The sequence below is a fragment of the Mytilus edulis genome, chromosome 14 (assembly GCF_963676685.1).
Source record: "Mytilus edulis chromosome 14, xbMytEdul2.2, whole genome shotgun sequence".
Classification (NCBI taxonomy): Eukaryota; Metazoa; Mollusca; class Bivalvia; order Mytilida; family Mytilidae; genus Mytilus; species Mytilus edulis.
The window spans coordinates 26,802,844-26,826,670 of record NC_092357.1 but is presented as its reverse complement, the minus strand read 5'-3'; the positions used below and the strand labels follow the sequence as shown (position 1 = coordinate 26,826,670).

The window sequence follows — 23,827 nt, the reverse complement described above, 5'->3', positions numbered from 1 at the left end:
ACTAAATAAAAAACGTTAGCGCGAAAAAAAGATCTGACTCACACCCCTTTTTTAAGACAAGTGGTTGCTCCTTTATGAAAGCCATTTTGATGATTTGCAGTAGTTTAAAGATTTCTCGATTACGCATAAGAAAACGTAGGCTGCATCAGCATGCTACAGACGACGAAAAAGGATTGGGATGTTAAGGAGCACTACATTTTCTTTCTCTTCTGGTAGTTGTTTTTTTTTCCTTTGTTGGTATTTATTCTTCAAGGAGTATTTTGCAAAAGTAGGGGGTAATGTTTTTTTTTATAATTTTAACGGATCTGAGATACTAAAAAAACAAATTAATTTACCTCACACTTTTTCATGATATAAAGATCAAGTTGGTCAGGTCAAGTTTTCTAACATTTAAAAAATTAACAAAATTTTGTTTTCATAAACTTTTATTATGAATATTATAATTTCCCTTGTGTTGGTAAGGAACTTTCAATTCTTTCAATAACAAAAAGTTATTAACATTTTCTACATTGATCAGGACATGCAGAGTCGACGTTGGTCAGGTCAAGTTTTCTAACACTTAAAATTAGTTTTTTTAATATTTTTTCTTATATCTCTGTTTTCAATGTTAGAATCTCCCTTGACCTCAAATTTGAAGTCGAACCTTCAAAGAACAAAAAAGTTATTAGCATTTTACATCGGTCAGGACATTAGTCACGGGAGTACGTAGTTGGTCAGGTCAAGTTTTCTAACTCTTGAAAATATTTTTTTTCTTATTTTTTCTTATATTTTTGTATTAAATGTTTTAATCTTCCTTGGTATCGAATTTGAAGTCTATCCTGTCAATAATAAAACATTTTTTAGCCGTTTCATATCGGTCAGGACATTAGTAGTTTCAAAGTCAAGTTGGTCAGGTCAAGTTTTCAAACTCTTAAAAATATTTTTTTATTTTTTTTAAATTTTATTTATAAAATATAACTTCTCATCTTGCTTGATTCCAAATTTCAAGTAAATCCTTCAAATAATAAAAAAGAATTAAGCATTTTCATTTCTGTCAGGACATTGTCAGGTCATTGTCAGGACATTAGTGTAACCCAAAAACTGGCGCAAAAATAGTTACTTCCGTCTGACTTTATCTGTGTATACATTTACCAAAGTGGCTAAATTACAAAATTTATCCTTTTTTTGACCATTAATAGGATTGAAGACTGCAAGCTGTTCTTTAGAGAGGTAATACGACCTTTTAAGTACAGGTCCGTGTAAGAGGCAAATCAAATAAAAACTGATAAGTCCATAAACACGGAATATGGTGAAATTTTGGGAACTTTGTAATCATTTATAAAAGCAAGGAATTGTATATTTAAAAGGAATGGAAACGCGGCTCGAGGTCAATCGGGATACCCGCAGCGAACCCGCAGAGCTATAAACCATGTCTGGCTCAGGCGGAAGTATGATGAATAATATGAAAAATCATGACGGATTCCATTTCCTGTCATATAAATCGGTCTTTTAATTCACGGAGTCATCTTGCTTGAGACGATATAAATGAGAGAGAAACCCGAAACCAAGAATAAACTTTTATTCCTAGCAAAAAGTAAGGCCATAGGTATCATTTTAATGCCTCATCAAACATACGTTTGTAATATTGTATTGAGTAAATTCTCATTAGAATAGCCCTCGGTCTTGAAAATTGAGGGAGTTTCATCCGGATTACAAAACAAAAAATACTGTTTTGATTTTTTTCTAAAAAACTTGAAAACTACGAAGTGCAAAACAAAACAGTTGATATTATTATGAAGCTGAAACCTCATCTATCGCTTACGCTCTTTTTGAAGTTTCTTGTAACTTTTAAGAATTTTCTACGATTTTTCTAAATTTCAGTTTTGAGTTTCAATATTCTGTCAAAATATGTCTATCAATCTGGGAGTGCACTACGATTTCTTTATTATATTTGAAAGTAGAAAGAAAAAAGTGAGAAAATGAGATATCAATTTAAAGAAGGAATATTTTCCTACAGTTTGGTCTAAATTACGAATACTAAATGTAATTGGTACAATATATATGATTTTATTTCGAAACATGTTGAAAATTTGAAGTTGTGCGTCAACAAATACATCGACACTTTGTATTTTGGTATAAGTTAAATAAATACTTGAAATAGATGTGACATTGACATATAATTTAAAAGCTTAGTCTTTTTTCTATCGCATAGTGTTGGTTTTATGAAAATGGTGATAAAAACGAATTAGCTATGATTTTTCGGTTTTTCAAAATCCCATGTTTATAGTTCACATTGACGCCATTTTTTTTGAAATAACAGACGAGAAATATAAAGAAGACACGATTGGGAATCGTATATAAAAAGGCACAATAAATCCCGGATTTATTGTGCCTTTTTATATACCATGTAAAATGATATGCATTTTTTTTTGTCAAATGCTGCTTTAGATACTAAATCGTTGTTTGGTAATGCAGTTTGCCATTACAAAGCGTTGCCGAAAATTACCATACGAAACAGCAAAACTGTTCCTTCCTTTTTTCTCCCAGAGCAGTAGTCTATAGGCCGCAAAAGTATTCCTTTGGTGTTAAAATAAATAAAATGCGAATGTGGGAAAGTTCTAACTGTTTCTAATTAGAAAATTTATTGCATCTCTGCATAATTTAGCATTAATTAACAGGTGAGCTCGACATTATTATTTTTTTTACATCTTACAAGTATGTAAGACCAGAGACAAATTAGCTTATCATTGATACATGATACATTATACCTGCAAATTGGAACATCCTGCATGCCGTTGTTTATTATAACACCTGTAATCTGAGTTCTTTTATCTAGATAATTATGCAGTTGTTTACACTATCCTTCCTTCATAATAATTTATTAACTTCTTTCTTTAACAGTCATTTAGTTACATTTTTAAAATGTCCTTTATTTTGCATGAAAACTTTTTAACACTCGTAAAATGTCGGATATCATCTGATTGTGACATACCTTCATGAAATATCACGATAAAAAAAATTGAATAATATTTTTTTTTATTAGTAACTTTGCATGTGGTTGTTTGTTATGTTTTTTTTCTTGGATTAATTTATTTTTCGTTTCATGATTTATCACTTAGCTACTTTACCACGTTCGTACTACACAATGTAAGTACCGTTACTCTACAATAGAATGTGTTTTCGAATTATCTTCTAAAAAACAATAATATGATTTATTTTGCGCCAAGCAAATTGAAACAGAATGCCCCTTAGAATGATGTTTTAGTCGTTATTTTTTATTACAGAAACATGCCTAAAAAGAAAAAAATATCATTGTCAAGTTAGATAACTAGTGTCAGATTAAATGACCACGTTCGATAACTTCTACCAGATAAGTAATGAGCAAGTTAGAACGATGGGGTGTAATTAACACCCGGTCATTTGCCGGTCAAAGCAAGAGATGCATCATAATATTTTCTTTGAAGTCGGCCGCGTTTCCATTCCTTTTAAATATACAATTCCTTAATAAAAGTGACAAAACCATAGTATTACATCGATGTATGCCATATTTGTCTTGAAAAAAATAGGTTGAATGCATTCGCCGTCCGCATATATACAACAGTGTAATGGCATTGAAAGTACATGAAGTAGGTCAACATCGATATATTTGATTTTCTGTAAACAGCAGATGCCTAGCACACATTTTTTTTTATATTTGTAATCAGTTGATACATATCTTCTCTTTCAATGAATAAAAAGTTTGGAAATTTTTATTTGAAAAATGTTATTCACTAAAGTAAAGTCATCGAAACGCGTTATTCACCGTATTGTTTATCTCCCTTGCTTGGTTACCTCTTTTTAAAAAAAGGCGCGTAGTCTGCACAACAACAATAACAAATGGCAGACGAGATGGTCCCTCCAGACATGAAGGGCAGTATAAGTCTGTCTTAACCCATTCATGTGGGATTTAATCCTGTATGTAATCAGGATAAAAGTGTTCGAAAGCTCGCTGAATGTAATGAAGACATAACGCCGCGGCATTGACAGACCTCAGACTGCATGGAGGTTGCCAGACTATCCACGAACCAGCCGTGGACACTGCCAATGAAGGAGAGTTGATTATGATATCACTGAGATGTGTTTTTTTCAGGTAAATCAATATGCTGTCTCTGTCCCCACAATCTGTTTGCACAATAAGTAATACCAACTGGAGTCTTCAACAAAGAGCCTTGGCTCACAACGAATAACAAGCTATGAAGGGCCCCAAAATTACTAGTGTAAAATCATTCAAACGGGAAAACCAAAATATGCTTATTTGTAAATCATGTATAAGGTTGTTCTGAGTTTGAAACTGTTTAGCAATTTTTTTATATATATAAAACATGATCAATTGGAACTTTATATTATTTTTCATTGTGTTCTTAAATGTACATGTATCACACTAACTATAAAAAACAAAAAATTCCTTGATTTAAGATTCTAATGGAATAGATTCTTATGAAATGAATATAAATAAATGTACATGTAGTCTTTTATTTGGAATGAATTCAGTATCAATTTACATCTATAAAAATTGTCTTGTGCATTTCTTTTTCAGCATACAATTTTCACCCATGTTTTAGAATCTGTGAAACAGGATTGGTCGTGTGTGGCTTCACTTCTTGAGAATATTATAATGACTATAAATATCAACTTCTTTAAAGTAAGACGTTGTTCTTCTATCAGATAATGCAGCATGCTACATGTACCACTGTGGACATATCTGGTTATGCTTACAAGAAGTAAGAGAAGTAAAAGAACAGGTAACATACAATGTATATTACAGAAAAAATTGTGCTAAGTAAATATATGATTTAAAATTTTAGTTTCTTGTGTATAATTCGAACATCCATTATCACTGTACTAGTATGCATATTTTTAGGGGCCAGCTGAAGGACACCTACGGGTGTGGGAATTCTCGCTACATTGAAGACCCATTGGTTACCTTCAGCTGTTGTCTGCTCTATGGTCGGGTGGTCGTCGCTTTGATATATTCACCATTTCCTTTCTCAATTTTATATGGTAAAAGCAGAAGACAACAATTGAGAATTAGCATGATTAGGGTCGAAATCAAAAGTTCAATGTAGGATAAACACTGACCCCCTTACTCTCCTCTTAACTTAATTTGGGAAAAATAGATTGACCACAGGAAAGTATAAAATCATTTCAATTAAAGAAAAATTGCAGCAATTTTTACCCCCACCCCAAACTATTTGAATTAAGTTTATTATCCTTCATTGATTTTTTTTATGTTTTCCCTAAGCATGCTAAGTGACAGTAGTTTAATGTTCATCTTACAGCTAATTTCTTGTAGAGTAGAATTTTGATTTTGAAACGTTTACCCAAGCTTTGTACAACGTAAGACTGACATCTTCATACAATAAATATAGGCAAACCTAAACCTGTAAATATAATGGTTAAAAGCAATTGGATGTTATCTAAATTACTATTGTACAATATACAAACAAAGTAAAAAAAAGTCTTGCCCTTCATGCATTAGGAAATTAGCTATAATCTTTATTTTTATTAAAGCACATATGTTTCTGAGACATTGCTTTGGAAAAAACAACCTAGAGATATCATTTAAGTTATATCTATAAAATAATATAATTATAGTTTTGGGAAAACTAAAGTAGTAAAATTGTTCACCATGTCAAAAGCTTTCTAACAAGAAATTTAATCAGACAACATTTGAAGGGTTATTGCTCTTTTTCTAAAGAAAATTTGGGTGCATTTTGTTATAACCTTGATATAATTCTAGATGTACAAATGTACAAATGTTACGTACATGTATGTATACTCGTAAACTTATTTTATGTCCCAGGCCATAGTGGAGGTGCTTTAAGTTTAACCCTTGTTTATAAAAAAAAGAAGATGTGGTATGATTGCCAATAAGACAACTCTCCACAAGGGACCAAATGACACATAAAGTAACAACTATAGGTCACAGTACAGCCTTCAAGAATGAGCAAAGTCCAAACCGCACAGTCAGCTATAAAAAGCCTGGAAATGGCAAGGTAAATCAATTCAAAAGAGAAAACTTACAGCCTGATAAATGAACCAATAATGAGAGAAAAACAAATATGTAACACATAAACACAGTCTGCGACGTTAAGCGGTAGCCCGAAGCCCGTGTCTACTTTAATTAAGCTCGGACTAGTAAAAAGTACACTGCCGATAGTCCGACCGGTCTAGTGCATATCTGTGTGCACTTTTTTAATCGTTACCGTAAGTTAACTGCCGAATGTGTCAATACAACGCCATCGAGATCAATAAACTGATACTCACTTCCTTGCAAAAGTAGCGTAAACCAGTTTTTACGGTCTCCCTAATAACCGATTGTTCAAAATAAATTTAAAAAAAGCGCAAAAACGGTCAGTACCACGTGTTTTCAAAATTTCAAATTTCGGTAGTTATTGATTAATTTGTGTTGCATAAACTAAATAAAATATAATCATAACAGAAAATAAAAAAAAAATGTTCATTTTTGCATCGGAAGACATTAATTCGTAACTGTCCGCTTGACATCTTGTGTATTTAGACGATTGGTTATTAGGACGACCTCGGTGACTGGTCACTGGTTACCGTTAATTTTATGAAGAAGTGGTGCCAGTTTTGTTTTCATATCGAAAGATAAAAGTACACACATAATTTTACATCGTTACATGGCTTCATTGTTGAGGTGGTCGGATAGTGCGAGACCTGGAAAGGCACCAAAAAGACTGTCTCGCACTTCCGACCAAGTTACAGAAGCAAAGAAAAAATACGAGGACAAGCGCGTCAGAGAGTTCAAAACCCATTGGATGGACGGTCGTCCCTGGCTCAAGTATGATAATGAGAATTCCGTTATGTATTGTACATACTGTAAGGAGCAGGGAAAGGGATGGAAATTCTTATCTGGGTGTACGAATTTTAGGATTGACACCATCCAAAATCATGAAGTCAGTTCCCCTCACATCAGTGCAACATCTGTTGCCGAGAGGCCACTTCCTCAGAATTCACTGGCTGCAAAGGCCATTAACTCTATAAAACAAACTGATGAAGACATAATCTTTCAATCAGTTTAATTGAGGTCTGGAGCTGGCATGTCAGTTAACTGCTAGTAGTCTGTTGTTATTTATGTATTATTGTCATTTTATTTATTTTCTTTTGTTACATCTTTTGACATCAGACTCGGACTTCTCTTGAACTGAATTTTAATGTGCGTATTGTTATTCTTTTACTTTTCTACATTGGCTAGAGGTATAGGGGGAGGGTTGAGATCTCATAAACATGTTTAACCCCGCCGCAATTTTGCGCCTGTCCCAAGTCAGGAGCCTCTGGCCTTTGTTAGTCTTGTATGATTTTAAATTTTAGTTTCTTGTGTATAATTCGGAGTTTAGTATGACGTCCATTATCACTGTACTATTATGCATATTTTAGGGGCCAGCTGAAGGACACCTACGGGTGCGGGAATTCTCGCTACATTGAAGACCCATTGGTTGCCTTCGGCTGTTGTTTGCTCTATGGTCGGGTGGTTGTCGCTTTGACATATTCACCATTTCCTTTCTCAATTTTATGAATATGACAGACTTAGCATTCTCTTTCGTAATGCCCATGCTGTTGCTAAACATCATCTTAGCTTTAAAACTTATAATGTTATATGTAAACTGGATCAAGCTAAAGGTCTTGATGTTGGCAATAGCTACCTGAATGACAAAAAGGCCTGTGAATTTGTCAAAAATATAGCCAGTGTTTCCAGAAATGAGACCAGAGACCTTTTGAAAAAAACACCATTTCTGAGCCTCACCTGTGATGGGTCATCTGACTTCATGGGGGATGAATATGAGTCATTGTGGGTAAGAAGTGCCCAAAATGGAAAGATAATTGAAAAGTTTTTAGATTTGGGTACTGCTGAATCTGCAGGATCTCAGGACATATTTAATTACATGAAAGCTGTTTGCTTTGAAAATGCAGAGGACAATACCAACCAACTGTGGAGTAAACTTATTGGCTTTTGCTCAGACGGTGCATCAAACATGCAAGGTAAATTTATTTTTTAATTTATTTATTATGTAATATACAATGTGGATGGGGTTGGAATGGGCTTTGCTCATTGTTGAAGGCTGTACGGTGTCCTATAGTTGTTAATGACTGTCAGTGTCATTTTGGTCTTTTGTAGATAGTTGTCCTATTGGCTATCATACCGCATGTTCTTTTTTATATTTACAGTAGAAAAAATGGTATCCATGTTGTAGACTGTACTATGACTTATAATGGTTTACTTTTACAATTTGTGACTTGGATTGAGAGTTGTCTCATTGACACTCTGACTCATGCCACATTTTCTTATCCATATAGATAAAATAATGAGGTGTAGATACAGTTATTTATTTTCACATGTGCTTGGTGCGTAGCAAATGTGTATATGTTCTCTGTAGCTATATGTGTGACAGTGTATGTACGTACTAGTTTATAAACATGAAATTCTTCATTCATCATGTTCATATAATATAAAGAATACAAAATAATGGGTATAAAGAAAAGACAAATGACCTAAAAAATTCAAAGAATATTATACTGAAACATGTGTAATGAAAGAACCTCAATCTAGACCTTCATATTGATTTAAAGTAAACATGGACCGTGGTAAACATATAGAATTTGAAAAAATTCTAAACATGATAAAGGAATTAAAACATTTTTACAGTATATGATTAAAATTAATTTAATGTACAGTGTCAATGTAATGTTACAAAAATAGTTTTAAAGACATATTTTTTTCAGGTATAAGAAATGGTGTGGCTGCTTTGATGAAAAGAGAAAACCCAGAAATAGTTGTTACTCATTGCTTGGCTCACAGAGTTGAGTTAAGCTTTAAGGATGCTATTAAGTCATCTAAATTGTATGATAAAACCATAACTCTTCTTCTTGGTAAGTTATTATGTTTGGCAATAAAACAATTAATAATTATCATGATTAAAAAGTCCTAGTTCATTCAATTCAAATGCATTTAGCTTATTATATTTTACATGTATGCATATGCAATGTATGTCATGCATTGATGTATAGCAATTTAATGTCAAAAATTTATACATATACACCATGGCATACATTGTACCCTTATTTATTAATCATGTAAATTTATTTACATAAAGTCTTACAGAAGATGTCTTAAGTCAAATTTTCAAATAACTATTTTACAGGTCTTTACTACTTGTACCGCAGAGGTCCCAAACAGAAGAAAGCCTTAAAACGAGCTTTCAGTGCACTTAACATGACGAAAATACTTCCAACCCGTGTAGGAGGAACTCGTTGGATGCCACACATGCTTAGAGCAATAAATGTTATTATCAAAGGTTACAGGGGATTTAAAGCTCACCTAGAAAGTGCTTCACATGAAAATCCAAAAGCTGAAGGACTTGCCAAAATTCGAACTGATGTAGCGGTTGTCACATTCATGTTAAATTTAAAGGTATACATGTAGAATACTAAATCATTATTAAAAACATACATTTAGAAGTCAAAATATTTTTAAGATTGCTTTATTGATTTTTGGTTTTCTTTATCTTGACATGTCTGTTTTGATTTTTGACAATTGTTACTACTCTTATATGTACAATGTAATTACTGCTTTACAAATAATGAATGTGAATATGAACTGCATATTTAAATTTCCATGTATATGACAAACTTATATATGTATTGAATTTTAATTAATTGCATTTCATTTAGGAAATCATATCACCTTTAAACAGACTATCCTTGATTCTGCAGAAACAGAACCTAACATTGTATAATGGACATGCACAGATCAAAGCAACTACAGAAGTTCTAAAAATATGCAAACCAAGTAAGTTATCTTGTAATTGCATATATGTCATAGCATAACTGTCTCTGATTGTACAGGTTATAATATTAAAGTAATTAAATAAATACCTGTAATCATCAATATCTCAGTCTATAAGCAAATTGTGTTTTATGGTGCAAGCAAAAATATGTTTCTCATTTTTTAACATGTTTAATGAATAAGTTTTTTTGTCATTTAAGAGTATGGGGACCATGAGATTCATCTTGTAAAGAAAAATCTCAAGTCCACCTTAATAAGGTCAGGCATGGATATAGAGGAAGTTAACACAGAGTGGGCCATTTTGAAATCTTTAATATATCAAAGGTAATTAATGTTTCTGCTCATTGTTTGGGTTGTTGTCTTTTTGTCACAATGTTTCCATTCTCTATTCTATAAAAACCTAATTTTAGCTTAATGTTACCTTTAGGGTAAACCAGTGTTTTCCATTCGCCATTTAAGCCGGGTGTGCCGACCATCTTCTTTTGAAAGCCGACCACCTTTCGATTTTAGGAGGTGGTCGGCTTTTTTTTTCAAAATCCGGATTTTTTTTCGGTTCCGTATCGTTAAAGTTTGAATACTAATCCCACCTTGTTTTCATTGACAAAGATGGCGTCCAATCGTCAAATTTCAATGTTTTCATTAATCAATCGGGGAAAAAGAAAGGTAGATGACGATGATGATAAAGAAAATACTAGACCAAATAAGTTAAATAAAATTGATAGTAATGTTGAAGTTATGGAAATTGAACAAAAATCAACCAAAAAACGGAAAAGACACGCAAGTGAAGACAAATATGAGCAAGACTTCAAATGACTTATAGTCACAGAGGAAGGATACTACTGCTCTGTGTGCCAAAAAACCGGCACAAAAGCAAGAAACAGGACAGAAACCTGGATCGAAAGGCCTTAAATCCATGCTGATGCATACAATTGTAAATGAAAGAAGAGATAAAAGGGATAAATTTTTGAAAAAATAAAATCAAAGAATATTTGACAATTAATATGACTACTTCTATTTATGTTTGTTCAACTCCATTAAATGTGAATATTATACTAATCTTTATTTTTGTGACCCCCACGTGCACCCACAGTAAATAAAAAAAAAAAAGTTGGACATTTAAAAAAACCACACCCGGTTGCAAGTTATTTTTTGAAAACACCCACCTTACCTAAGGGAAAAAAGGAAAACACTGGGTAAACAACTCCTAACTCTGTATTCATTTACTCCAATTTTTTGCCTTGAACATCTTAATATTTTTAAAAATAAAATATCCATATATGTCTGATATTGAATATTTACAATTTTGTGTATTAATTTTTTAGGTACAGTAACAGACTTATAGATGGTGCCTTGACATGGGGATCTGTGTTTGAAACATTCAGGGATGGCCTTGACAATATAAAGCTTGTTATAGATGCTCTGCTCAGTCTACCACCAACAAGTGTCAATAAAGAAACTACATTCAGCAGAATCAAACTCAGCAAAGGCAAGAGGCGGGGTCATTTGAAGACGGACACATTGAAGGACTTGATCCAAGTCGAAATTGAGACTGATAATGTTGAGCAGTTTGACCCAAAGCTGGATGGTAATTGTTCATTCAAAATTATTTTTTTGTCTGCATGACAGAAAAAATTGGATAATATTAGCTCAAAGTTGAATTTATTCCTGTTTACTTATTTTCAATACTTACTGTCCTCAGTTCACTGTATCATTGTATGCCTTTTAAAACACATACTTAATGTCTTATGTATTTTCTCCCATGCTGTTAAGCTCTTTCAAGACAAAGTTTTAATAAGTTTAAGCTCCACTTTGATTACATATTAGTCTGAATAATTGTAAACTTAATTAAAATTTCTGACAAACACTGTTTATTTTTTTTAAATAATTTGTACTGTTTCAGATTACCCCTTCAGACAGAAGAAGGAGAGTTGGCTATTCCAGACCATCACGATTAACCGAGACACTCCAAACAAACACAGTCGACAAAGAAACTGTTGTGGTTGGTCATGATGAGATTGATACACCAGCTGCTGGTCAAGACATCCAGGTATTTATTGTATTTAAAATACATCACATAGTTCATAAAAGCATTCAAATATTTGTAATTTAAAAAAAAAACATAAATACTTTTAAGAATGAGAACCAGCAAAGATATAAATTTCTGCAATATCTTAATTCTAATACACAACACAGCATAAATTATTTTTCTTTGTAGAGAACTAATTACTATATATCATGCAAATTATTATAGTCCAAAGTTGTTGTAATTATTATACTCCCGCTTTAAGTTATACCCCCGCTTTAAAAAAGGACCCCCGCTTTAAAAAAGGGGGGGGGGTATACTGTTTTACCGCTGTCTGTCCGTCCGTCAGTCCATCCATCAGTCCGTCCGTCCGTCCCACGAAACTTTCGTCACATTTTTCTCAGGAACTACAATACAAGGATTTCTGAAATTTGGTTTCAGGGTTTATCTAAGTCAGCTATACCGTGTGATGCATTTTCAGATTGATCACTTGACAACTTCCTGTTTACCGAACACTTGTATGATTTTACACATGATAGCCAAGTTGAAAATTTTCGTCACATTTTTCTCAGGAACTACAATACAAGGAATTCTGAAATTTGGCTTCAGGGTTTATCTAAGTCAGCTTTACCGTGTGATGCGTTTTCAGATTGATCACTTGACAACTTCCTGTTTACCAAACACTTGTATGATTTTACACATGATAGCCAAGTTGAAAATTTTCATCACATTTTTCTCAGGAACTACAATACAAGGATTTCTGTAATTTGGCTTCAGGGTTTATCTAAGTCAGCTATACTGTGTGATGCGTTTTCAGCTTGATCACTTGACAACTTCCTGTTTACCGAACACTTGTTATACCCCCGCTTTAAAAAAGGGGGGGTATACTGTTTTACCTCTGTCTGTCAGTCCGTCCGTCCGTCCATCAGTCCGTCCGTCAGTCAGTCAGTCCGTCCCATGAAACTTTCGTCACATTTTTCTCAGGAACTACACATCCACCCTTTCTGTAATTTGGTATCAACATTTAAATATGTCAGCCATACCGTGTGATGCGTTTTCAGATTCATCACTTGACAACTTCCTGTTTACCGAACACTTGTCTAATTTTACACATGATAGCCAAGTTGAAAATTTTCGTCACATTTTTCTCAGGAACTACAATACAAGGATTTCTGAAATTTGGTTTCAGGATTTATATAAGTCAGCTATACCGTGTCATGTGTTTTCAGATTCATCACTCGACAACTTCCTGTTTACCGAACACTTGTATGATTTTACACATAATAACCAAGTTAAAAATTTTCGTCACATTTTTCTCAGGAACTACAATACAAGGATTTCTGAAATTTGCTTTCAGGATTTTTATAAGTCAGCTATACCGTGTGATGCGTTTTCAGATTCATCACTCGACAACTTCCTGTTTACCGAACACTTGCATATTTTTACACTATTAATATTATCCACTTGCGGCGGGGGTATCATCAGTGAGCAGTAGCTCGCAGTTTCACTTGTATGATTTTACACATGATAGCCAAGTTGAAAATTTTCGTCACATTTTTCTCAGGAACTACAATACAAAGATTTCTGTAATTTGGCTTCAGGGTTTATCTAAGTCAGCTATACTGTGTGATGCGTTTTCAGATTGATCACTTGACAACTTCCTGTTAACCGAACACTTGTACGATTTTACACATGATAGCCAAGTTGAAAATTTTCGTCACATTTTTCTCAGGAAACTCAATACAAGGATTTCTGAAATTTGGTTTCAGGATTAATATAAGTCAGCTATACCGTGTGATGCGTTTTCAGATTCATCACTCGACAACTTCCTGTTTACCGAACACTTGCATAATTTTACACTATTAATATTATCCACTTGCGGCGGGGTATCATCAGTGAGCAGTAGCTCGCAGTTTACTTGTATTCAACCATGATGTACATCCACATCAAATTGAAATGATTAATATTACAAGGTTTTAATATATATTTTTTTCTGATGATTGTTATCAACCAAGAAGAAGATTGCAGTACAGATGAGGATGAGGACAGTGGTGAAAAAAGTGAAGATGAAAATGAACTTGCTGAACAGGAGTTGTTCAGCAAATTGAAAAAAATCATGAAAAATTATGAAGAATAAATATATAATCAATTGATATAAGCTTTCTTCTATTTTTGGTCTGCATCAGAAAGGGTGATCTCTTTAACTTTCCAAAGTCAAATTTGAATAAACAATATGTGATGGCAAGGGGTTTATATCTACATGTATACATTTAATTTACATTTACATGTTTGTCTTCAATTCAAAGAATGGAGTCAGTTTTGTCAACAGTTTTGAGAAGGTTTTTATTGAAGGAAAGTAGAATTTTTCATATAATATGGAGAAAAAACTCTACATTTTTGACAAGATTTATACACAAAAATGTAACCTCAGAATGCAGGATTTTACATCTAATATTCCAAAATTTTCTTGGGGGGGGGGCATGCCCCCAAACCTCCCTAGCTGGTTCGGATCACTTCGTGATCCTCACCGGGGACACAGATTTTATCCGGTCCAGTACATATAAATTCAGGCTAGTATTTTTTTTTTTTACTACCCCATAGGGCTAGTTATTCAAATAGTTTTTGGCACAGACTGTAAACAAACAACAACCACTGTATGTCTGTACTCTAACTATTTATTCAGAAAAGAAGATGTGGTATGATTGCCAATGAGATAACTCGCCACAAGAGACCAAATTGACACAGAAATTAACAACTATAGTTAACTTTAGATTGCCTTAACCAAATGTTAGTAAACTGTTATACAATGCTTATTACCACTAAACAATCAAGTTTGAATATTTGGGGGCGTCACTTTAGTTGTTCTAAAGTTATGCCCCTTTACAAATGGTAAAATTGCTATTTTTTTAGTTTTCTTCCTATTTCTGTAGTTTGCCTTAATCTAATGTGATAAAACTTTTATACAATACTTTTTAGTTATTTTGTGTATATTTAAATTGCAGAGTAATGAATATCTTATATTTCATAGGGATCAATATACAGGGATATTGCTACTCTGAGGCCCATGCAGGAAAGTCATATTGTGATTCAAAGATGGCAAATAAGCGCAAAAAGATAAAAAGTTGGGTTGCAAGTTGAAAAAAAAACATTGTAACAGCAGCTGATATGAAAACTGTCCTTGACTCTAGAACAGGTAAATTAACAAAATGTACATTGTTCAATCAGAAAACATAATTACAACACAAACTCACCGTGATCTAAATGTGACCTGTTAAAATAAGCAAATCTGGTTCTATACACAATTTCAGAGACAGTCTGATTCTCTTTAGTAAATTTCATTTCACAAATAAATCTGACATGATAATGACAAAATGTTAGACGAGTCACAGACTCAGGCTCACATACACATCAGGGGCGGATCCAGCCATTTTAAAAAGGGGGGTTTCAACTATATGTCCCCATTAAAATGCATTGATCGGCCAAAAAAAAAAGGGGGGGTTGCAACCCCAAGACCCCCCCCCCCCTGGATCCGCCAATGCACATGTTACATAACCCATATTTAACAGAAAAAATTAAAGCATTGGATAAAATGATCCATGACATGTTGTTTGAAGCCCCATGTGTGATATTATATTAAGATAATTTTTCTGGTCTGTGTATCCATCTGCTTGACTGTTTGTCTGTCTGTTCCTTATTATACCTACCCCCACAACAGAATTTTATGATACTTGGTAGATAATAAGGACAAACTATGTAGATGTGCATATCAACAGGAAATTACGATTCAATTTTTTTCTAGGAGTTACTCCCCTTTGAACTTATTTGCTTTAACCCTTTCATGCCGAATGTATCCTTTTGGCACACCGGTGTAGATGCCGAATGTATCCTTTTGGCACACCGGTGTAGATGCCGAATATTTCTATTTTTAGACGGTCCCAGTGCAAACAGTAAAAATAATGTTTAAACATGTTTCTTGGCCCCGTTGCTTCATGGATGTTATGATAAACATCAAATGCATTCGATATTTTAGTATCGGGCGTAAAAACACTGTTGAAATATGTTTTTTTAAAGATTGTTGAGGGAAAAAAAAACTCGTGAAAAACAAAATGGCGGAATCATGGTCAAGAGTTTCATTTCGAGTTGAAACATTTAGAAAACTTGACCTGCGGTCATGAAAGTGGCTTAACTTGAACAAAAGTAGTTATTGTACGTATATTTTGGAGTTGTGAGAAGGATATTTGTAAAACAATCTGAAATCGAGACTTTGATTGTCGCCATCAGGTGCACGACTGTTAATTATTATTTCTCGTTGCCGTTTGACAGTCAACCTTTCATTACCGATTGAGTCAGAGTCATGAGTCTGTAGTGCTACGGGTTTTCTTTTTTTTTATTGAAAGGCTGTACTGCAGTATGTACTACGGTCGACAAAACGAAAGTCCAATTTCATTTAAAATAGAACCGGATATTGACAAAATTGACAGCTGAGTCTATAAATAGTGTGGTTCATAAAACACGTGTTGTTACATCTCAAAGCTTTATTATTTTACATAAAAGTGGTTTCGAAAGATGAGACAATATTCTGCAATCTTATTCGTATTTTAATCGAATGTAAATTTATTTTCCATGATGTATCTCGTCTTGTGACAGGTTTTTAAAAGTCTTGTTCAGCATACAAAAATTTTAGATTTTGTTTTGTTTTGAAAAACAAATTATGTTGACCAGAGACATGTATACTATATATGTCTCTTTGTTGACAGAGAAAAAAAATACTGAAAAATGCCAAGATGATTATTTTATTTTAACAAATCGTTTTCTTTCTCATTTAAAAAAATATTGTAAAAGAAGGGAAGTGGAAATAGAAAAATTGTTTTGGAAGGGAAGGGAAAATTATTTTTTTAGAATTGGGAAGGGGGAAAAAAAATTTGCTGAAGGGTAGTGATTTTTCCCCAAAGTGAAATAACATAATGTGTTGTCTGCTGCTTCTGATTAATCTTGAGATTGCATCATTTATTATTGTAAAATAATACTGTTCCTGTATGTTTCTGAAAACAATAGGGGTTCAATTTTTTGTTCTGGAAATTATGAGGAAGAACTCCCCCCTCATGTTGCACACACAAAAGATGAATGACCAGTGTAGCAGTGCCTAAAGTTTATTACAATTTGTAATGCCAATATAAGCAACCATTTTTAACACTAGGAAACATCTTTTTCGTGTTCAAAAAGTTACTTTAAATGGTATATAAATTGCTTCTTCTCTCAGATGCCAAGTCATATACATGTAGTAGTAAAAAGTAAGAGAAAAAAAAGTAATCAAATTTGAAATGGGATAATGTACCACATCAGGGTCTTGTAGCTGTCACCTTGTAAGTCAGCTTCTTTAAAAATTTACACTGTTAATGGGACTAGCACACATGATAAGCAGGGTATCTTCATACCACATTAATATATAGGCTTATATTGTAAGTAACACTTGCTGCTGGATGCAATAGATTAATTAATAGACTGGTTTAATACAATGGTTATATTCTAATAACAACCTCACTCAAGTAATTTTTATTCACTTTTTGACAAATCATTCCATTAAATAACCCAACAATATTAACAGAAATAAAAAAAAAAAACAGTTTCCATTGTCCTCACTCAATTTCAAAATCAAAATTTATGATATGAATCCTCCTTTTCAATGAGTACACAGCAATATAAACTAAAACAAATTTCATAGCTTCCAAATGTAATTACAAACTATATCCGCTCCCTGATGTAGCTTTCCATCAATGAATTTTAAAACTGAATTTTGCAGTAAAACATGTACATGATTTATTAATTTAATCTCTTTTGGCAATTGTTTTCAACGACTTGCATCTGTGTGTACATACCATGAGTTTAAATAAAACAGTACCCAGTAGTTGTCTGCATATTTTCTATCCTTTTCCTCTACTGCATGTGATTAATAAATTTAACTATGATGAAAATAAATTTATAAAATATTAGTTATCAGCTTTTGGTATTTATTTGTGCTGCTTTAACAAACATCAGTTGATGTATTTGTCAATTTCATGTTATCTTATACATCCTTAATTTTGACTACTTAGTTTCAACAATTTTCAAAAAAATAAATAATTCAGTAGGCTCTTTATCTTGAGATCTATACAGCTGAATATTTGCTTATTTCTTGTACATTTATTTATGCTTAAATATTTTTTATATATTATAAAACCACCATGACCCAAATCAATTTTTTTGGAAATTTCATGGATTTAGAACTTTGAAAAAAATCACTTAATGGGTTTATTTACTAAATTTTATTTATTGGAAAGCTTTATCTCATTCACATGTGGAAGAATTAAGGCATTACTGGGATTAAGTCATAAAGTAAAGAAGTCCCATCGATTATTATTGCAGTTAAACAATATTTTTAACTAGTTCAGTAATCGCACATCAACGCTGGGGGTATTATACAACTCGTCTGGAAGAGTTATTGTCCGTTATCGAACCCGAGTTATCTTTCTTCTTTCGAAACCGTAAACAAATGGCGGCCAAAAATCTACGTGAACGACAGTCTCGATTTACAAGTATTTTTGCCAAGAAAACGAAAATGGAAACAGGTTTTGAAAGAAAATAATTCAGTAGCTCATAGAATCACACGTGTGCTTAAGAAATGTTGCCGAATGGAAGTGAAAGTGATATACGGTCATGACGGTAGGCAATGACAAAAATTATCTTCCGACTCAATCAATCTACGTTTTCAACACACGTTTTTAAGGTAAACTAATTTTCACTCTATGAAAAGGTTACGGACGATCAACCTATGATATTTATCTACATTTTATCAAAATTTGACCGCATAACTCGCTACGGTTGCCGAGTTTTCAATGACCCAAACTACCAGATCGTTTTTGCTGAAGCACATGTCAAATTAATCCCGGTCAGGCAAATGGCTCGTGCAAATATATTTCGGCCAGGAAATCCCGCGAAAAAAATAAATTCAGTAGCGAAAGTGTTAATGTACTTCTGCAAAAGTGTCATTGCAACTCCTCTGTTACTACACAACAGAACTTCATGAAACTTTGTAGATAATAAGGACATACTATGCAGATGTGCATATCAACAGGAAATTATGATTCAATATTTTTTCTTGCACAATTTTTTTTTACTTACACTTACTATATTTCTTTAATGATAATTTGGGGATGTGGGGTATGTCCAGGATTTTGGCCAACCAACCAAGATGGCCGCCATGGCTAAAAATAGATGATAGGGGTAAAATGCAGTTTTTGGCTTGTAACTCAAAAACCAAAGCATTTAGAGCAAATCTGACATGGGGGTAAAATTGTTTATTAGGTCATGATTTATCTGCCCTGAAATTTTCAGATGAATCAGACAACCTGTTTTGAATTGGTAATTTTAAGGAAATTTTGCTGTTTTTTGGTTATTATCTTGAATATTATTATAGATAGAGATATTAATAACTGTAAACAGCAATCATGTTCGGCAAAGTAAGATTTACAAATAAGTCAACATGACTGTAATGGTCAATTGACCCCCTAAGGAGTTATTGTCCTTTATAGTCAATTTTTAACAATTTTCATAAAATTTGTAAATTTTTACTAACATTTTCCACTGAAACTACTGGTACAAGTTCATTATAGATAGAGATAATTGTAAGCAGCAAGAATTTTTGGTAAAGTTAGATGTACAAACACATCACCATCACCAAAACACAATTTTGTCATGAAACCATCTGCTTCCTTCACATAGACCAAGGTGAGCGACACTGGCTTTTTAGAGCCTCTAGTTTGAATAATGTTATAGATAGAGATAAACTGTAAACAGCAATAACGTTCAGCAAAGTGAGTTCTACAAATCAGTGAACAGGATCAAAATTGACAATTGACTTCATAAGGAGTTATTGCACTTTAAAGTCAAATTTTACAATTTTTCGTAAATTTTTGCAATCTTTTTCAAAAATCTTTCCTGAAACAACTGAGACAAATTTAAATGTACTTGGACCCAAATAAACATTATGGTATTTTTTTTTTTTTTTAAATGTAAAATGTGTCCAGTGACCCTGTCTGCCTAAAACATGGCAGACATGGCTAAAAATAGAACATAGGTAAAAAATGCAGTTTTTGACTTTTCCATACATGTATCTCTGAAACTAGAGCAAAAGTATAAAGGTTGCATTATTCCATGCATCAATTGTAAATAAAAATATCATGTGAGCAACACAGGCTCCTTGGAGCCTCTAGTTTAAAATGTTTTTCTTTTCTTCAAAATATCATGTTGATCTATGCTGTAATGTACACACATTTTGTTGAAGTTGAAAACATGACCTTTGAAACGGTTTATAATTCCCCTCATTATTATTTCTGTTTACAGGTGTTGCTGGATGTCAAGTCTCTAAATGTGCTAACAACACCTCATAACACAAACTGATTACACACAAGTTAGAAGGAATAAATGATTTTAATGAGTTGTGAGTTGAAAAAGATGGTATACTACTGAGGAAAGCCTACAACATCGGCAAGGTAAAATTTATTCCTAATAAATCCATAGACCAAATGGATTTTGGTAAACGACAGGAAAATAAAACAGAATAATGTGTGATAATATCAGGATTTGATTTACCTGTTAATGTAACTGGAAAAATCAAAATGCCTAAAACAGTTGGTGCAGTTAATCTCCATGAAGGACCAGAAATAAAAAACAGAAAATGGTGAAGACTCATCCAGTTAACCTCTCGTCACTCAGAAAGTTCTGATTATATGCTGTTCTTTTGCTCAAAAGTTGGCTGTGTCATTAGATTTGCTACCTTAAATTGACTTGAAAACCATCTATTGAGGCCTAAATTAAAATATTGTTTGTTTGCCCTTTTCCGACCCTAAGTTTTGAAACAGGGTAGGTAGGTAGGTAAAATATTTTAATAACCACTTGTTTGTATTTTACCAATAACCATGATAACCATGAGAAATTGTTCAGCATTTATTACTGTTTATGTCTGATCAGTCCATAGGTGGATTTTTGAAAGGTCAAATTTCTGATCATATGGGCTATCCAATTTACCAGCCAGTGATCATGGTGATAGTCCAAATTTCCTCCTCATCAAGTCCTAATACAGGACCTACCTGTTGTCTATTTATTTGTTCTTGTCTTGAAAGTGCATGAATTAGTTGCCACTGAACATTAAACAACCAACAATCAATTAAACTTAAGGTTAACAGGGGTAATGCCATCTGTGGTGTTAAAATACATGTAACTACGCTAAAGTCTATTTTTCTTTGCAATATAATGTTTTTTCAAATGCTAAAATTTTATCTTTGTATACATGTTTGCTAAAATTTTATCAATTTTCTGCAAAGCTAAAATTTTATCTAAGTTGTGGATGCTAAAATTTTAGCTTTTGGTCTGAAAAAGAACCAGCTAAAATTTTAGCTCTCCTTTACATTACTTACTGATTTAAGCTAAAATTTTATTTTTTGCTTCAGGACTGATGAAGATTGCACAGCAGAATAAAAATGATTGCTCATTTGGGATTATCTCTTGTCCTTGATATATAGTTAAACAAGTGCAGAGATATTTTTGCCTGAGCTTTTGTTCTTTTTCATCAATGTTCAGAAAGAAGAAATATAGAAGAATAAAGAAAAAATTGGTAAGTTTTTGAATATTGATAAAGTTATAAAATTTTGAGGTAAAATTTTAGTTTTTTGCAATTTTCTTTAAAAAATCTACTCTTGAGAAAATGAGACAGTCTCAAAATATAAAATCCTCCCTTAACAGCCGTTTGTACCACTACAGCCAATTCTACAACCACAACTCATTTAAACTTCAAACTTCCTCAGCAGCCCGCTGAACAACAAATTCCTGATCAGGGATGTGTACACCCAGGGCAGCCCACAGCTCGTAATTCTGTACAAAACGGTGATATTTTAGTTATACCTACTAGTAATGATGTTGATGTGTTTGTACCACAAAAAATTATAAACCAAATATACATTACAAAAAAAATGTTGTTTCAAATATTGATCAACTGAAAAAAGTGCTCGGTTTTGATGAAGATGGAGACATTTTAATTGACAGAAACAAATATTCAAAAGTAAATCATTATCTAAAGTAGGTGAGTGGACTGAAGGCTTTTTAAATTATATGAAAATTTTATTGCAAAGATTCCCGGAATTGGCAAATGAATTGATTAGCTACATGACGATTATAAGGGGTGTACCTTTTGAGAACGTTTATAAATTTGACATGCAATTTCGACTTAGAAAAGCTCGTGATCATATGCGTGCATGGGACGTCATTAATGGGCAGTTGGCTTCAGTTTATTGCAGTAGGCATAAATCATGTTCCACAGACATCTTCTTATACTTTTCACACAGTTATTAGTCCTTGCTACGATTATAATTTTAAGGCCGTTTGTACTCGTATGAATTGTGTATACAGCCATGAATTCGTGTATAAGATGTAGCCAGTTCCATCCTTCGATGTACTGTACAAATTATTCATATAACAAGAATAATCCTCGAAGTTCTGTAACTTCGGACTATTCTGCTCCTAGGTATCAAAACTACCCTAGGGTACCTGATGCAAACAATTTTGCACCAAGGTATCAGTCCAGTGCTAGAGCTATCAAACAGGTTTTTGAATACACATGGACATTTTAACCTAAATACTCGTTTTTCGATAAATAATTAAAGATTTCCCTGTCAGCAGGCAAATGTTCCACGGATGCAATCTAATCATTTCAAATTTTATCATTTTGTTTATAGCTTGCAATCATCGTATGATATTTGGTATTTTTGGTTGTTCCCCTATTAATACTACGGTTTAAGGGAATATGTTGACTGACTACCCCGTTAAAATATTGGCAAATTTATTATATAATGGTTTTAAATATGGTTTTCGAGCACATCATACAAGCAAAACATGAAAGTCTGTTTTACAAGATCCAAATTTAGCTTGGAAAAATCATGAGTGAATTAAAAAATGGTAGAATTGCGGGGCCTTTTTATTATCGACCTATTTCTAATCTACGTGTTTGGAAAATAATTTTAGAAATTATAATGGCATTTCTTATATTTTGGGTGACTAGTGGTTGTCGAGTTCTGTTTTAAATCTCTTTATCGGTATTGTAAGAGTTATTCAAATACTTGGCTTACGTATCAAATGGACTAATTTAATTTCAAAACTTTAAACATAAACTAAACCTGTATGACGTATGGCCATGCCCCGTTTCACATTTAGTTAATAGTAGCTGACATGTTTAAGGATGAATATTCTTATTCCACTGGGAATGCGTACCTTTCAGGCATTAGGTTTAATCATAAGATCAATGGTTTATTGGACAACACTCATTCTTTTATTGTTCAAAAGATGCTCAGTGACATAAGCGACACGTCTGTCGTAAGCCTATAACTATTGGTATATTAACTAGACTTTTAGATGCGCTTAATTTAGTTTGTTATTCAGTATAGGAAACATGTTTATTCAAAGCTTCATTTTCAGCTAGAATTTTTGGTTTCTTAGTTTTGGAGAAATTGCAAATTCAAGTGTTAATGAAAATCTTATTGTGAAACGATCCAAGATATAATTTGATGCTTATTCAGGGTCACTTATAATAAAAGTTCCTTCTTAGAAAACAGATCAGCTGGGTAATTCGGTAACGACAATTCTGGAAAAGAATAAACTACTTCAATGTGTCCTGTCCGGTTGATGTCGGACTACATTGCTGAGACACAAAGACGATGGACATTTTCATACACTTTAAAAAGGTTATGTAAGAACAAACCTTGTATAGTTGAAACACTTAATTTCAGGGTACCTGAAAGATATTTGGGTAATTGGCTCTTTTATTGTCACAGGAGCTGTCATATTAAGCTTATAGGTGCATCGTTCGGATTAGAGATAGTTGGGTGTATTCCTAAATCAGATTCAAGGAGCTCTGAAAATGTTATGTATATATTTTCTTTAAATTTCCTCAT

The 23,827-nt window shown here is 33.0% G+C and overlaps 1 protein-coding gene across 1 annotated transcript; it reads left to right on the top strand.

The window, feature by feature from the left end:
- Positions 1-3,489: 3,489 nt before the first annotated feature.
- LOC139503007 (zinc finger protein 862-like) lies at positions 3,490-21,516 on the top strand. The gene is made up of 10 exons (XM_071292675.1): positions 3,490-8,022; positions 8,764-8,910; positions 9,183-9,451; positions 9,712-9,829; positions 10,027-10,150; positions 11,149-11,411; positions 11,727-11,873; positions 14,878-15,042; positions 20,229-20,377; positions 21,335-21,516. Exons 1-7 carry the CDS (start codon positions 7,809-7,811, stop codon positions 11,834-11,836), a joined length of 1,245 nt encoding a protein of 414 aa, XP_071148776.1. The 5' UTR covers positions 3,490-7,808; the 3' UTR covers positions 11,837-11,873; positions 14,878-15,042; positions 20,229-20,377; positions 21,335-21,516.
- The last annotated feature ends 2,311 nt before the right edge of the window (positions 21,517-23,827 follow it).

What these genes read in the sequence shown, in the direction of transcription:
- LOC139503007 (XM_071292675.1), top strand. Translation starts at nt 7,809, where the DNA reads ATGGGGGATGAATATGAGTCATTGTGGGTAAGAAGTGCCCAAAATGGA. An exon ending in CGGTGCATCAAACATGCAAG is followed by an intron (nt 8,023 to 8,763) that starts GTAAATTTATTT and finishes TATTTTTTTCAG; the next exon opens with GTATAAGAAATGGTGTGGCT. An exon ending in GTTTGACCCAAAGCTGGATG is followed by an intron (nt 11,412 to 11,726) that starts GTAATTGTTCAT and finishes GTACTGTTTCAG; the next exon opens with ATTACCCCTTCAGACAGAAG.